Source organism: Halyomorpha halys, unplaced genomic scaffold (genome assembly GCF_000696795.3).
Source record: "Halyomorpha halys isolate HHAL.00 unplaced genomic scaffold, Hhal_1.1 Scaffold87.1, whole genome shotgun sequence".
Classification (NCBI taxonomy): domain Eukaryota; kingdom Metazoa; phylum Arthropoda; class Insecta; order Hemiptera; family Pentatomidae; genus Halyomorpha; species Halyomorpha halys.
Genome location: NW_027115705.1, coordinates 587564 through 603054, shown reverse-complemented (window position 1 = coordinate 603054; position 15491 = coordinate 587564). Strand labels below are relative to the sequence as shown.

At 26.9% G+C, this 15491-nt stretch overlaps 1 protein-coding gene across 1 annotated transcript in view; it reads left to right on the top strand.

The window, feature by feature from the left end:
- trio (trio Rho guanine nucleotide exchange factor) overlaps window positions 1-15491 on the top strand; it is a 669473-nt gene that overhangs the window by 477190 nt on the left and 176792 nt on the right. Inside the window, exons 21-30 of the mRNA XM_024360812.2 lie at window positions 1608-1887; window positions 3068-3252; window positions 5064-5263; window positions 7023-7172; window positions 8178-8244; window positions 8329-8505; window positions 9082-9306; window positions 10837-11097; window positions 13171-13272; window positions 15067-15206. Coding sequence (XP_024216580.2) covers window positions 1608-1887; window positions 3068-3252; window positions 5064-5263; window positions 7023-7172; window positions 8178-8244; window positions 8329-8505; window positions 9082-9306; window positions 10837-11097; window positions 13171-13272; window positions 15067-15206 — 1787 coding nt within the window. The remainder of the gene's footprint in view (window positions 1-1607; window positions 1888-3067; window positions 3253-5063; window positions 5264-7022; window positions 7173-8177; window positions 8245-8328; window positions 8506-9081; window positions 9307-10836; window positions 11098-13170; window positions 13273-15066; window positions 15207-15491) is intronic.

The following is a 15491-nucleotide window of genomic DNA, read 5'->3' as shown; positions in this document are numbered from 1 at the left end:
TTTTTATCAGGTTTTTAAACTTATTTTCTCTTTTCCTATTTATCAATTATTTAAATATAGTTAGTGTTGTTTATTTAATTTAAAATATTTACTTAATGATATAGTAAAGAGAAATAAAGCAGTAACTTAACACCATTCTTCAAATGCTCATTTTAAATAAATAAAAATACACATAAAATTAGTTTATTTCTTTATTAATAACATAAAAATGTTTATGGCACTGGTGTTTGTTTAATTATCAGGCAGTTTTTCCTCTAAGGATTAGTGAGCTATAAGATGTTTATATGATTTTAAACCCCTTGGACTTAAAGGCTAACACAACAAAAGAAATTGTTTTGTTTTTTCTTAGTTTTGATCTATCTATGACAAATGTCAAAGTTTTGTCTTTGACTATTTAAATTGTTAAAACAGTTCTCCTTATTATATTTAATATGTTTTATTAAGTGTCAATCTTCTTTTATTAAATTCAATCTTTGGCATTGATCAGTTTCAACTGGTATGACTTTGCGATCTGGTTATCGGCAATTAATTAATAGCATATCCTATCTTGCAGTACCTCCTATATTATCATTTATTCTAAAAGTAAATTAAATTGATTGATATTACTTTTAATAAACTTAATTATTATTTTTATTGTTATTTAAAAAAATGCTGCAAATATTATTCAGATTTTTTAAATTGAAAATAATGATTTGTAATCAATCTATGATTCATTACATTTAAAAATAAAAGTATTTAATGAAGAAAGTGTTAATTTGTTATTAAATAAAGCACAAAGAATTGACTTTTTTTATTTATAAGAATAAATACAATACATTAAGATCAGCATTAAAACTTTAATTAATTAATAAGTATAATTAATATCAAATAAGAAGTTAATTGTAAGAAACGCGTTTGTTAAATGTTATAAATCTTAAAACTATAATTCTATGTTATAAGAGAAAACAATTATCCTTATTTACTACTCTTCTTTTGATTACTGGGTGTTAGCAAAGAACTGCATGAATATTTATTAAGTATATATAAGACTGTAAGAAGTGTTTTATGTTAGTCTATGAGAGCTTTAGAAGTAAGCGAAAGTATTCGATTAAGAAATTGAAATAAGTATAGAGAAATTTGAACAAATTCTTAAATTTTAAAATCTACATCACTTGATACAGTTTTATATAGATCATAAGTGAACCATAATAGTAACTGCCTTTATACAGATATTTTTATGTATAAATTATGTAGGTGATGGTTGGGGGTGTGGTCCAAAGGAAACAAAAAATAGTTAATGACTAGTTATTTGGCGACGTTTTGCCCTATTGTGTAGTGCTTCATTAGGGCTAAAAAGATACACAAAACAACTAAAAATATTTTGACATAGTACAATAATAAGTATACAAAAAATTAAGTAAATTACTATGTCAAAATATTTTTAGTTGTTTTTATATCTTATTAGCCCTGAAGAAGCTCTACAAAGTAGGGCAAAACGTCGAAAAATAAATAGTTGTTAACTATTTTTTGTTTCCTTTTGAACATGCCCCCGACCATCTTCTTCATAATTTGAAATAGTACGGTCAATCATTTATATATATAATATTTTTATGTATAATTTTTTTCAGGTATGCTCTGTACTTGATAGTCTAGAAAGAGAGTACAAACGAGAAGAAGACTGGTGTGGAGGAGGCAGTGGAACTACAAACGGAAATGCAACGAACGGAGGAACTAGTGCTAACTCAATGGCACAACTCGTGGCGAAACACCAGGAGCAGAAAGAAGCTTTCCTTAAGGCTTGCACCCTAGCCCGTAGAACCGCAGAAACATTTTTGAAATATACATCACGCAGCTTACAGTACTACAATTATCCCACATCAGAAGCTGGTCCTGAGGCGAGGGTGAAAGGTAATATAGTTTATATGAGGTTCATATGTGAATTTGAAGTGATTCCTCCCAAGTTAGGTTTCGTTATCGAATTGGTGGATTATATGATAAAAAAAGGAATATTAGTTATTGGACTCGGATTTGTGAAATAACAACTTCAGTTGCTCTTTGACACTATTCCTTTCATTACACTGTGTGAATTTGGTAGTGTTATGTTTGTTTGAATCATTTACAGTAAGTAGTACTGCCTTTTGTAAGTAAAATTTTATTTTATGAATATTGTATCTGATCAGTACTTACTGGAATTCTGAGCCATGGCTCTAAATGGGTTCTAATAGTTGTTTGTAAGCAGCAGTTTAGTGAATATTAATCTTCTTAGTGTTTGCGAGATGTCCATGCTATCTTTTTTTTATTTACATTCCAAGATATTTGCTATTATGACTATCTTAAAATTCATAAGTTTGAACACTCAGTATCTTTTATTTGCAGTCTAAGATATTTGCTATTATGACTATTTTAGAATTCATAAGTTTGAACACTCAGTAGCTTGAATATCTAGGAACCCAATTTTGAGGACATCTTTAAATTTTAAAATATCTATATCCCGTGCAAATGTGATTATTAAGTTACATTCTTGTAAAATCAAAATTTATTTAAATGTCAACTCCTGATTATCCGTGGAATTGAGTGGCATGATTGCTGTGGATGACCGAAATTCATGAACAATCATCTTGTAAAACTCGATAAGAAACATATTTCGTAATTATTGTAATTATTAAAAATTAAATCTGCAATAATAATTAATTAAAACTAATTAGTGTATTTTTTAAAAAAAGTTTTTGAATATTGGCTATTGACTTTTTTATATAGCCTATAAGAACAAAAACCTGAAAACATGGGACCCACTTAACATTCGAATCTTGGGTATAATAATCTAATTTGTAATGTGAGATTTGATGTCTATTTATTTATAAATATTAAACTTATTGCAGGGGAAAAGTAAATATATTTTTGCGTTTATAGAATTCTTTTAAAAATATAAATATTGAATTCATATTTTATTTAACATTTATAATTAACAAAAAAAAAAACATCAAATGATTTGATGATTCCTATTCATCTTGGATTTATATTCATTTAAAAATTTTGAATGTAGGTTTATTATTCTTGTCCTATAATAAAAACATCATTCCTTTTTTAGTGATATTGGATAAGTTACTAAGTCAAGAGAATAAAGTCTTGGAGCATTGGTCATCAAGAAAGAAGCGATTAGATCAGTGCCATCAGTTCGTCCTCTTTGAAACATCTGCTCGACAGGCGATGGAATGGATACAAGAAACTGGTGAACGCTATCTTGAAACTCATACTAACATCGGCACCAACAAGGTAAGCTTCACTAATCATTAAAGTTTTAATTTTTTATGTAGATGGTGATGTAAGAAATAATAATCATTTTTATTTCTTATAGAAAGATTTCTAATTGAAAAATCATTTTAACTAAATGTTGAGTCAAATTAAATTATGATTTATTTATTTTATCATTATTCGGCCGACCCCAAACATTTCCATTGTGAAGTTTATTTTAACGCTACTTATGAAAATAGGGGCTTGGGTCCAAGTTGGAAACCCTTGAAATTGCCTAAAGCATTGAAAGAGATACATTTAGATTTGTGAGAGTAAATAAAAATTAACTTTTTATTAAAAATGAATAAACAAATAATGGACAGTAATGTGTATAAGTTAATGGCCATTCCTTCCTTAATATGACTGCTTTATGAATTAAGGTTTTAAATTTTCCATTAAAAATCAGAATATATAGGTATATTCATTATATCTTCATTGTCATAATTTGGAACATATCACATGAAATTTTAAAATTTTAATTTTCTAACATAATGTCAGTATTGCTTCAGTATCCCTAAATGTAATATATTTTCCCTCTCAATTCAGTACTTCCTATCTATTAATATTTAATTGATTATTTATGTTTTTAGTTTAATCATTCCTCATTACCAAATTATTGAAGATGAATAATAGCATTTTATTAGCTGCTGTAATTATTTTTAACAAGAACCTGTGTTATAGTCCACTGCCCCTAATAACACTCTGTATTTGTAACAGACTATTTATAGTAGAGGTGTTTTGAAACAAGGCCAAATACTTTATTTGCAATACGCTGTGTCCTTAGGGCTACAGTGTGGGGGGAGGGGGAGGAGTGGGCCCTGGTTATGTATTCATTTTTTAAATTTTTTGCACAGTGCCAAATTATCCGACCGACCACATTTCGTGAAGCTTACGAACGAAAAATTGAACGAATTGAAGAATTATAAATAGTTTCTGTGTTATGATGTGACTATGACAAGGTTCAAATGTGTAATGAAAATGTTACCGTTTGTTCAGTGCTTCACAACTTACTCTTTGAATGAAATTTTTCTGAAGGAACTCCTGCATAAAAAAATTGTAACGTTACACAAATTTGTTATAGCCTTATCGCTATTCCTGCATGCTGACTTTAATATAACAAGTATCTTTCTCATACATAATGATACTGTAAACAACACAAGACCATGTGTTTGCTGTTTACAATTTTAAAAGTTTTATTATTGTTTTGAATTTTGTATATTTAAAAGAAAAACTTTTCCTGTTTGTTTTAGGCTATCTAGGCTCCCATGAGAAATTCATTTTTACTTTTTTCTTTTCTAAATTAATGATCTCGACATTTTTATAAAAATAATTTAATATTAATTTAGACATAAATTTTAATGAATTGTTGTAATTATTAACATTGGTTTTGGATATGAATGACTTTTTAAAAAAAAATTATTTACTATGCTTAGAATACGTGATAAAAGAATCATTATTTTATAGTTTTTTTAAAATAATTTTTAAAAATTAATTTAGTGAATTAAAAGTAATACAAACATTGTAGTATTCGAGAATTAATAAATTATTTTTAATCATTTTGTTAATGCTATTAAAAACTCTTTTTCAAGTTAATCCAATTCCATTTGTCCACTTCTGCAGTAAGAAGCAGCGTATGTACAATCTACCAACACAATAGAATTAAATTAATATGTGTTTATTTTGAATATTTTAATTAGTACATTTTTCATTAATACATTATTATTGTGATATATTGTACCTTAAATTGTTTTATTTATTACATATCACAGAATCTATTTAATTTTAACCTATAGGAGGAGACAGAATCATTGCTTGGCGAACACAATGAGTTTAAAGGCGCTGCAAAAGAAACAAGGGAAAGAGTAAAACTCCTCATTTCACTTGCTGACAGCCTCGTAGAGAAGGGACATGCCCATGCTAGTGAAATCAAAGCCTGGGTCGCTGCTGTCGACAATACATATAAAGATTTCTCTTCTCGCATGGACAAGTATAGGTTAGTTATATTCAAAAATAATAATGTAGATTTTCATATTTTTCAATAATTTTACATTTAAAGTATCACTTATTTTATAATACCTAATTACCACCATAGCTTTCTGTGATACATTTGTGTTTACAGATAAATCTGCACATGTGTGGATATATTATGTTCTTTTTCTACCTTTAGACTCTGTTTCATAGAATATTTCAATAAGAAAGGAGAAATAAGTTGCTACCTCTGGTTATATCTAATAAACTAATCATTACTAATCTCTGTATTGTTTTAAAACATGTAGTAGAAATTAACAAAATAAAATAGAAATATATTCAAGTTGGAAATCCTTTACTGCTTACAATTTGACATGAAATAAATTTTTCAATTTTTAATTTTTAAAATGATTCTTGTATAGTTGAGGTCTCTTTATTCATTCATCATTTTAATTTCTTCTATACCTTTTAAATAAACCTGAGTTATAGATAATTTGTTTTTCATTTGTTATTAATTTTTTTCCCTCTCATTTCATTTGAAGATTTATAAATTCTGAAAAAAAAAAAAACAGTTTTTTTGTTGCTTTAAAATAAATAAATTAAACATATTATGCTTTTAAAAAATTGTTCAGTATTGTTTTTATTTTTATGATTATGAGTAATATAATCGATAAATAGTTCTCCTGCTTGTTATGTGTTTTTTTAAAAATTTATTTCCTCCTAATATTTTCATTTTATATGTCACATATTGACAGCATGTCATTATAAATGTACGTACTTATAGATTTTTTTTATCGATGCTAACTCTGGCTAAAATAAAATATGTATCTTTTTAATTTTATTTATTTTATGTTTTATTTAAAAAAAGATTGTTATCTAAAGATTAAAAAGTCATATTTTATGATCAATTTTATCATTCAGGTATTATTGATTATTATTATTGAAATTCAAACATAGTTATTAAAACTGTCTCCTTTATTTTGATATATGTTATACACACAAGTAAAATTATTTGTAATTAAATTACATTATAATTATTATAAATTTGATTTTAATATTCTCAAAAAGATGTTTGCAGGTGAATTACAAAAAATAAGCAAATAAAAAGAAAAATATAAGACGTTATCAAAATATCTGTTATCTTGTGTACTCATAGGTTTAGTGTGATGATAGGGTATTCCTTGAGCGTTCTTATTATCAGTGAATAAACTGATCTCAGTTTAGCTTTGTACACTTGAGTCATTTTGATGTGACAGTGTTTCTAGTATACAATTTGTTTGGATCAGATGTAAACCTTTGTATCAGATGGTTGTGAAGATGGGGTTGATGACAATAAAAACTCAGGCCAAAATTGTTGAATCTATCGAATTGGCTGATTTTTCAAAGCCATTTGATAAACCAATGGTCCACCACGAGTTCTTTGAATATCAGCCAAGTAGTCCTTTAAAATTCAAATGTTCCATTATTCCCTGGTCTTTTAAAAGCAGCGTTTCACAGCAGAGTCTATTAAGGAAGGATAGTGATGGCTATCTGTATCATGGTTCCCCTCAGCCATTAAGAACAGCTGTTATTCCTTCGAACAAGTGCGGAACTCTTGGGTCTCGTGAATATAATAGGAGTTATTCTTGTCCATTAGATCAGTGTCATACTCTTCCTAGGGCAACACATGGTAACAATAAAAACCGTAAGAATGTTGAGAGAAGTAACTCATTTCAACAAGGGAAAACTGTTAGAGTGGTTTTGAAATCTCTTCCAGAACTTTCTCATGCTTCTAAATATTACAGATCTCAGCTGGAAGGTAGGCTTGGAATCCAAGAAGAGGAAAGTAAAGAGCTGAGCATCGACCGCAACTCTGACCCTAACCTCGAGGCTAAAGTAAAAGAAACTACCAAAGAATTGAATGAAGAGAAAAGGAGATCAGCTAGAAGAAAAGAGTAAGTAACAACTATTATTTAAAATATTATCAAGATGCTTGATTATTCTTTTAAATATTTCTATATGAAAATATAATTTACTTAAACTTTTATTATGTGCATTTTTTAATCTTGTGCATCTCTTGAATAATATTTAAAGTTTTTTATATTTTTATTTTTATTGTTTAAGTTTTATCTACCGTGTGTATGCTTGTTTTAAAAATGTCTTTTGGGCAGCACTGATTTTGTTATTTTTTATTTTTATTTTTTAATATTATTATCAGGATTAAGAGGGCAATCTCAGAATTGTTTTTTAGTTTATTTTTTAAAATCCACGAATTCTCGTGTTATTAAAATTTCTTTAATTTTATTTAATGGCTTTATTATTTTTGAAGTAATAATTTTGACAAGTGAGTTTTATTGAGTAAGGGCTTCTCTTAGTGCATCATAAATGTCAAGAACACTCTAGATAAAATCTAAAATTAATTTCTATAACCTTAAGATGTGTTAAACATTGGCAAATTAAAAGTGGGTCACTTTAGAAGTAACAGTTATAGTATCTGTAATCCATTTACAGTTATGTCAAAAATTCACTGATGCAGACTGAGAAGCCTATTTTCTATAGAGCTGCTGTTTTTTGAAAATTCGTTCCAGAAATTTATTCAAACTTTATTTATTCATTTCACAAATAAATTTAAATTAATTTATTTGTTTATAAAGGAGAAAAAAATAAAATAAAAATTATTGTTATAGAATATTATTGGAAAATTTTAAATGGCTTAAAGCTATTTGTTTATTTATTCATACAGTGGTCTGGCCGTCTGAAACCAGTTTGATCATTTTAAAATTTTCATCCTGTACTGTATATACAAAATATTGTAAACATTCAAAATTTACTAGATAAATACCATTACAAAATTTAATTGATTAATAAAATTCAAATTATTTTTATTGTATCTCCTGTTGTTGCTTGAAACTATTTGTTTTGTTTTTCATTCTGAATATTAAATTTTATTTATTTCTTAGGTTCATTATGGCTGAATTACTACAAACAGAGAGGACATATGTAAAAGATCTTGATACATGTATTAAGGTAAGATAACATAAATTAGAAAAATAAAAAGAAATCAACGCCTTCCTTCTGTTTGTCTATAATTTCATTTTTTTTATCTAACAGGTTTTCTTAGAAGAGTATCGCAGGGCAGATACTGTTCCGCCTGGTATTCAAGGGCGAGAGTCTATTATTTTCGGCAACATAGAAGACATTAGAAACTTTCATCGAGATGTCTTTTTGAAGGAGCTCGAGAAGTATGAAACAATGCCTGAAGATGTTGGCCATTGTTTTGTCACTTGGGTGAGTGTAATAAATAATTAAAAAAAGTATATTTAGTTCAAAGATAGTTCATGGTACAATCAGGTAATCATTTATTTCTTTCAATGAATTAGGAAAAAAAATTTCTTACTGAGGAAAAGTAATTCATATTTGAATTTTGGCATCAATTACTTTTTAAATAAAACATATTCCTCAAGTAATAACAGTTATTGATGAGTATAGCTGTTCTATTAATAGCTGTTTTACTTATATGAAAATCAGAAAATAATAATGAATGTTGTAAAATTAAAATTAAAATTATGATACAAACTATAAATAGTTAATTTCACTTGGAAAAATAATAATTGTATGTTTCAAATTCGGTTCCTAGAGAATATATCTTTCTAAAGCTTTTTTTATTTATTTCTTTATTTTGTTGATTTCTTTATTAAATTTATTAATTTCATATAATAATAAGATAATACTATTATTAACAGATAAATTAATGAATAATATAGACAATTTAGAAAAAAAAAATTCTTTTAACATTTGAATGGACAAATTATCTTAGAAATATTTAATTATATATATGGAATTTGAATAATATCTTTTTTTTAGGCCCTGAAATTTGACATGTACGTTGAGTACTGTAAAAATAAGCCAGAATCAAATTCTATCTTGGTTTCCCATAGTAGTGGGTTCTTCGAAGAACTACAGAAGAAACATAGAGTTGAACATCCTATCGCTGCTTACCTTATTAAACCAGTCCAACGAATAACAAAGTATCAGCTGCTATTAAAAGACCTTCAGTCCTGTTGTGATGAGGGTCAAGGAGAAATAAAGGTACTGTATTATTGATGTCGTAATTGTTCTGTTAAATAAATTCACTAAGTGTCTGACTTCTTATGCTAATTGAGATATAAATTTAATGAAAATTTGTTATTTCAAAAGCCCTTAAAAAGTATTGTTGATTATTAAATAATTTCAAAGGTTTATCAAATGATGTTCTAGAAATTTTAATTGCAATTTTATTTTTTAAAAAAATAACAGATCATGAACTAGTTTCTGATGGATTATATTTCTCTAATAATTTATTACATAGATATAAATTAAATTGCAAGTATATAAATATTCCTATAAATAAATATAACTGAGAAAAAAAAACCTAAATGGATATGTATAAAGTTACATTTTATTGTTGGTTTTATTTATTCTATAATGATGGCTCAGACGATATTGATAATATTTATTCAATCAATTATGTAATTTGCTAGCATTTATCTCCTAACTGATAAAGGACCTGTCAATTAAGGTGTGTGTGTGTGCATCAGAAGTTTAAGGGCTTTACAGCTGAGTGCTGAGTGTTGGTCGGCAATGTGTTTTCTGTTCTAATTCTCTTCTACATTTTGAGTGCTTAGTAACAATTTAATATTATGAAATAATAAGTAGCAAGCCAGTGTTATCACCAGCTCTTGTTATCATTTGAATTTCTTCTTAAGGTTTGATATAGTTTGAATGATGCAGTCGTTTCTTTTTATTAAATTTTTTGAATAATAAATTATTACTGGTATAGGTTAATGCAAAATATTATGTTGTAATTTAATTAATGTTAATTAGGTTGTTCAATCTCTTAAAATTCCTGTTTAGGTTATCTCGTGTTCTTATTTCTTTTGTAAACAAAATGTAATCAGTGATGCTACTTTTTGTCAACATTCACATATTTTGTATCTGATATATCATCTCAGCTGCCTTAATTTGGTACTATATTACTGAGGAACCATGGAATACAAAGCACAGCCAGACAGTCCCAGCTTAAAATTATTAAAGCAGTATTTCTCCCATTTTGATAAAAGACTGACCCTCTTCGAAGGGCGTTTTAGTGCAATTATGAAGAATTTAGACGAATTGAAAAATTGTCAAACATCTTTAGTCGATCGATACCATGAGGTGCAACAAAAACTGGAACTCATTCCCGATTTGTACAGAATTATTGTGAAAAAAGATCAACAAATCAGTTACCTATGCAAGAGAGTTAGTTACTTCAGGTCTTATTCGGAGAACACTAACTCAGACATAAATAAATTATTAGAAATCGAAAAGGATAAACTTTCAGACTTTGTGCAGATGATTGGAAATAGACTGGGTTTAAATATTGGTAATGAAGATATAACACATATATATTCTGTTCCCAATTCAACTGTAGAAAATGAAGGCTCTACAGTTCATTATTGTTTTCTGAGCAAACCTCTGCGCGATAAGTTGCTTCAACTCAAAGAGGTTACTACTTAATGAATTTAAACTTATATTTTCAACATATAACCCTGGATTAAATTTTAAAATGTAAGTTTATTAACAACTTTTTTTTAAATTTAGGATGGACTTGAAGTGATGTTGAATGTTCCTAAGAAAGCCAATGACGCGCTCCATTTATCACTTCTTGAAGGCTGTGATCTTCGGAGTGAGGAATTGGGTGACGTTGTCCTTCAGGACACTCTTCAAGTCTGGGATCCCAAGCAAATTCTCAGGAAGTCCAGGGAGAGGCATTGCTTCCTTTTTGAACTTTATTTAGTATTTTCCAAAGAAGTTAAGGATTCCCAAGGAAAAGCGAAGTATATTTATAAAAACAAACTAATGGTAAGTTTTTCTTATAAATTTTAGAATAATTGTGAAAGTTCACTTGTGTTTGAATAGGCTTTAAATAATACCATAATACAGTTCTGAAATCATCTCCTTTCATGTATGAATTAATAGTCGTAATTAGATTTTTAGCTCTTGAATGTTTCAATGAAGGAAGGAAGAGTGAATAGATAAATAATTATTATTAGGTAAATTTAAAATCATCATATTGGTTTTATATTTTAAATTGAGTCCATTTATGAGTCAATTAGAATGAGAGTGGCTCAAGCTTTCAAATTATAAATACAAGTTCTATTTCACAACTCTTAGCAATTATTTATTTTAGGATGAAATCATTAAAACTTGTAGTGAAACTACGATGTAAATCCATACTTTTTAATTTGTTGGTATCTTTTGGGGAGGACATGATGAGAATGACACTGGCAGTTAGAATTTACTTTTCTAATAAAATAATATTCTGGAGTTTGGTTTTGATGTAAACAATAAATTTTATTTTTTATCTTGTAATTGCTACAATTTGAGTTAAAAACTTACATTGTATAGCTTTATTTTCTCTACAATGTTATATAAAAAATCATCAATGTCTCAAAATTTAACCAACTGGCCTATTTAGCTCATGTACATATCTAAGTCAATAATATTCTGTTAACATATAAAGTACTAATAATTTAAAACTATCAGTATTTTCTAACATTAATTTGTAAATAATTTTAGGGATATTAGGCAAATATTTGAGACCCATAAAATTAATTGTTGTATTAAAACAAATAAATCTGATAATTTCATATTATATTTTAATTTGTGATTTTTTTTTATTGTGCATTTGTTTTGCTATTATTGTTCGTTTTGTTTTTTGTTCTCTTTTTTTTACATAAATTTAAAAATAATTGATTACTTCTAAATACCGATAACTGAGTTGAATTTTTTGTTATAAGTCTAAATTTAAGTTGAAACATATAGTCCTTTTTGGTGGCAGTTCTTAAACACAACAGCATCATGCTGAGTGGACTCTCTTTTACACGGTGAGAAAACGGTCAATCATTTCGGTTATAACTAGACATCATAAAGTGATTTGCATTTGACCTTAGATAAACAAGATCTATCAGAGGTTTATTTATTTCCATGGCAGTTCATATAATAGTAGTGATTCAATTAATGTAGTAAAATCGTGTTTATTCATCCCATTTGCAACAATACATCACCAGTTATGTAGGAGAGCCCGTTAATCTGGAATATTAGAAAGAAAAGAACTCCAGTATTAATTTTAATGATCATATATCTGGTAAATTTAAAATCAAATAAAAAAAACATCATTAAGTTTTGGTTATGTACTATCAAGTATAGGTTATGTGGGTATTATTTATTTTTATAAATGCATCTATCCAAATAGGTTTTTAGCATTCATGAGCATTAATATATGTTAAATTTAAATTTATTAGACCAATTTAAAATAAGTATTTTGTTTGATAAATGATTTAATTTAAGTGTAATAACGAGTTTAGAATTTATAACACTAGATACAAGTCAGTTATTTTGTTTTGTTTTTTGTGAATTCATGTTTTTCAGAAATTTGTTTATTTGTTTAGTTATGGTTGGTTAACCTGGGTTCTCCTGCAGTACATTTTATAACCATAGCAATAAAGCATTGTGTATAAGTGAGTACATGACACGAATTTATGTTGGAGTAGTGGTTTGGAACTGTTACTGCCTCTTTTATTGATTAAAAAAATATATATATATACATATATATAAAAGAATCATTCATTATTTTATTTTAAGTAAATTATGATATTGAAAGTTTTAGAATTGTCTCTGTCTATTCTCATCATTATATAATTTAAAGAATTTATCAAATATAAAGACTTGACATTTCCTAGTTATTATTATTTTTGGCCTTACCAGTTTCCCCAAAAATACATATTGTATGCTATATATGTTATTAATATTCAATAATTATATTGTGTGGATGGAAATATGAATTCTTATTTAAGGAAGTTCATGAATATTAATGTAGCATTCTTCCTCCCCAGCAACAATAATTAATATTCTATTGTCCCTGTGTTATTGTAGACTTCAGAGCTTGGAGTAACTGAGCATATAGAAGGTGATGAGTGCAAGTTTGCAGTCTGGACGGGTCGGGCACCCATTTCTGATTATAGGATAGTTCTTAAAGTAAGTTTTTCATCATTATTTTTTTTAAATTTTATTGAAACTCATTTTAAATTTACTGTAGTTTGGAATTACATTTATTTTGCAAAGATATTTTTTATTCTTGAATTATCAAATATTCATATAAACAAACTATCATAACTATGTTTTCACAAAATTAATTGATGAAAAATTGGAAGGTCTGATTTATATTTTCAATAGTAGAAGTTTCATTTGTATTAATTTTTGTTTTCTGACTGTATAGTAATTTTACTATGGAAGTAATGTTATAAATGATTAATTAAAATAATCATCATTTAGTTTAATGGTTATATTTATTATCACAGACTAGATTGTAACATCCTAAACAAATAAATTTTAAAAACTAATATATCGAGTAAAATAACTTTAAAATGTGTTTTGAAAATGTAAAACTTTTCCATTTAAAACTTTTGTTAGATTATTAGGTGAAAAGTTAAAACAAAATAGCTGTGGTAGTTGTGAAAAACTGGTTATGTTAAATTGACTAAAATTGAGTAAACCGCCATTGAGATATTCTACTCAATGGAAACCAACTAGACTTTACCAATTTAACACAACTTAAAAGACATTCTGAGGACGGCTTACACTTGGTTAACTCAATTTTAGATATTTTGACTTACCTATTTTTTACGAATTCCACAGATTTATATTGTGTGTATGAAACAAGCTTAATAATAATAAAAAAAAAAAGTATTTGCAGTTTTTCTTTTAAACCAAAATTATTTTAAAATACAGAAAACAAAAATTAATTCATAAAAATCTACATGAAATAAAATACAGAAACATTTTAAAAAATCACTGTTTTGCTCTAATAAATTAAAATCTTGTGATACTTGAACAAAATAGAACTTTTCGATATAAACTTACATTTGTGAAACATTATATTTCTATTTAAATGGCATTATCTTTACCCCTAACTCTTGTTTGGAACTCATTTAAATTTGTATCTCCAGAAATTTACTTTTAGCATGAAAGTTTTAATTAGATTTGCAATTTTGTAATTAAGAAAATATATTAGAATATTGAAATAGATGCAGTTTTCCGCAAATATATAAAATAAAAATAAAGTAATAATAATAAATAATAATATAAATAATAAAATAAGTAAAAAATTTACTATTTGAGTTTTGACTGCACCCAGACCAAATTCCATTTATTGATACACACGGTCAATCAGCAATCTTCCAAAAAATAAAAATGTATTCCTTTGCATCTAAACATACTGATCTTTAAAGATATTTGGAATTTTTAATTGCATCTTGGAAAATTAAGTTTTAGTTAATTGCACATTAATCTGGTTTCTTCTCATATTAGTTAGTCGAATAATGACTTCATTCTTTTCACTAAATAGTTTGTTGATTATGTTAATTCTTGATTGTAAAACAAAAACAGAAATGAGTTGTTAGTTCTTTATGAATAGATATTATTTAGATTTCCATTGTTCTGAAACCTTAATTTCAAACCAACCTAACTACATCTTTTATGTAAAGTCAAATTATGAGTTAATCTTAAAGCTTGATACATTTATTATCTTAGTAGTTATAAAAACCAAAAAAATGGTTCGACTAATGAGTGTTCTTGAGACACCTACCAACAAGTAATAAATTTATTGAATTCTAAGATTCATTCAGAATTTAATTTTTTGATAAAAAAAAAATATATAGTTAAGAAGTTTTGGATTTAATGTCGCTATATTTATTCTTGTTTACATTAAAATTAAAACAAGCTCATAATTTTTATTTGAACTGTTCTGATTATATGATTGTTTTATTTTAGGCCTCTTCATTGGAAAGCAAACAAGCCTGGGTAAAGAAGTTAAGAGAAGTTATTCAGGAAACATATTTCAGCACTGCCCTCCCATTGTCGTTACCAAAGTCGCCCGCAAAACTGAAGGGAAGCAGTCAGAGATCGAGCAGGTGATTACCTATTTTAAGAATTATAATAATTTTGCAATATATATTTAGGGAATCTTCAACTTATCTTCTGCCTTAAGTAGCTAATATTTTAACGAAGGGGTTAGTTTAGTTTTAACTTGGCCTTCTTTTCTCCTGCTCATCTCATGGTTTATAATGGATCATACTTTTTATAAGAAAGATGTAACAAAATTCAATAAATTTATAGTTTGTTGATTTTTGTTTCTTCTTGTGAATTTTTTTCAGTCATTTGTCTCAATTTTATTATATATCAATATTACAATATTA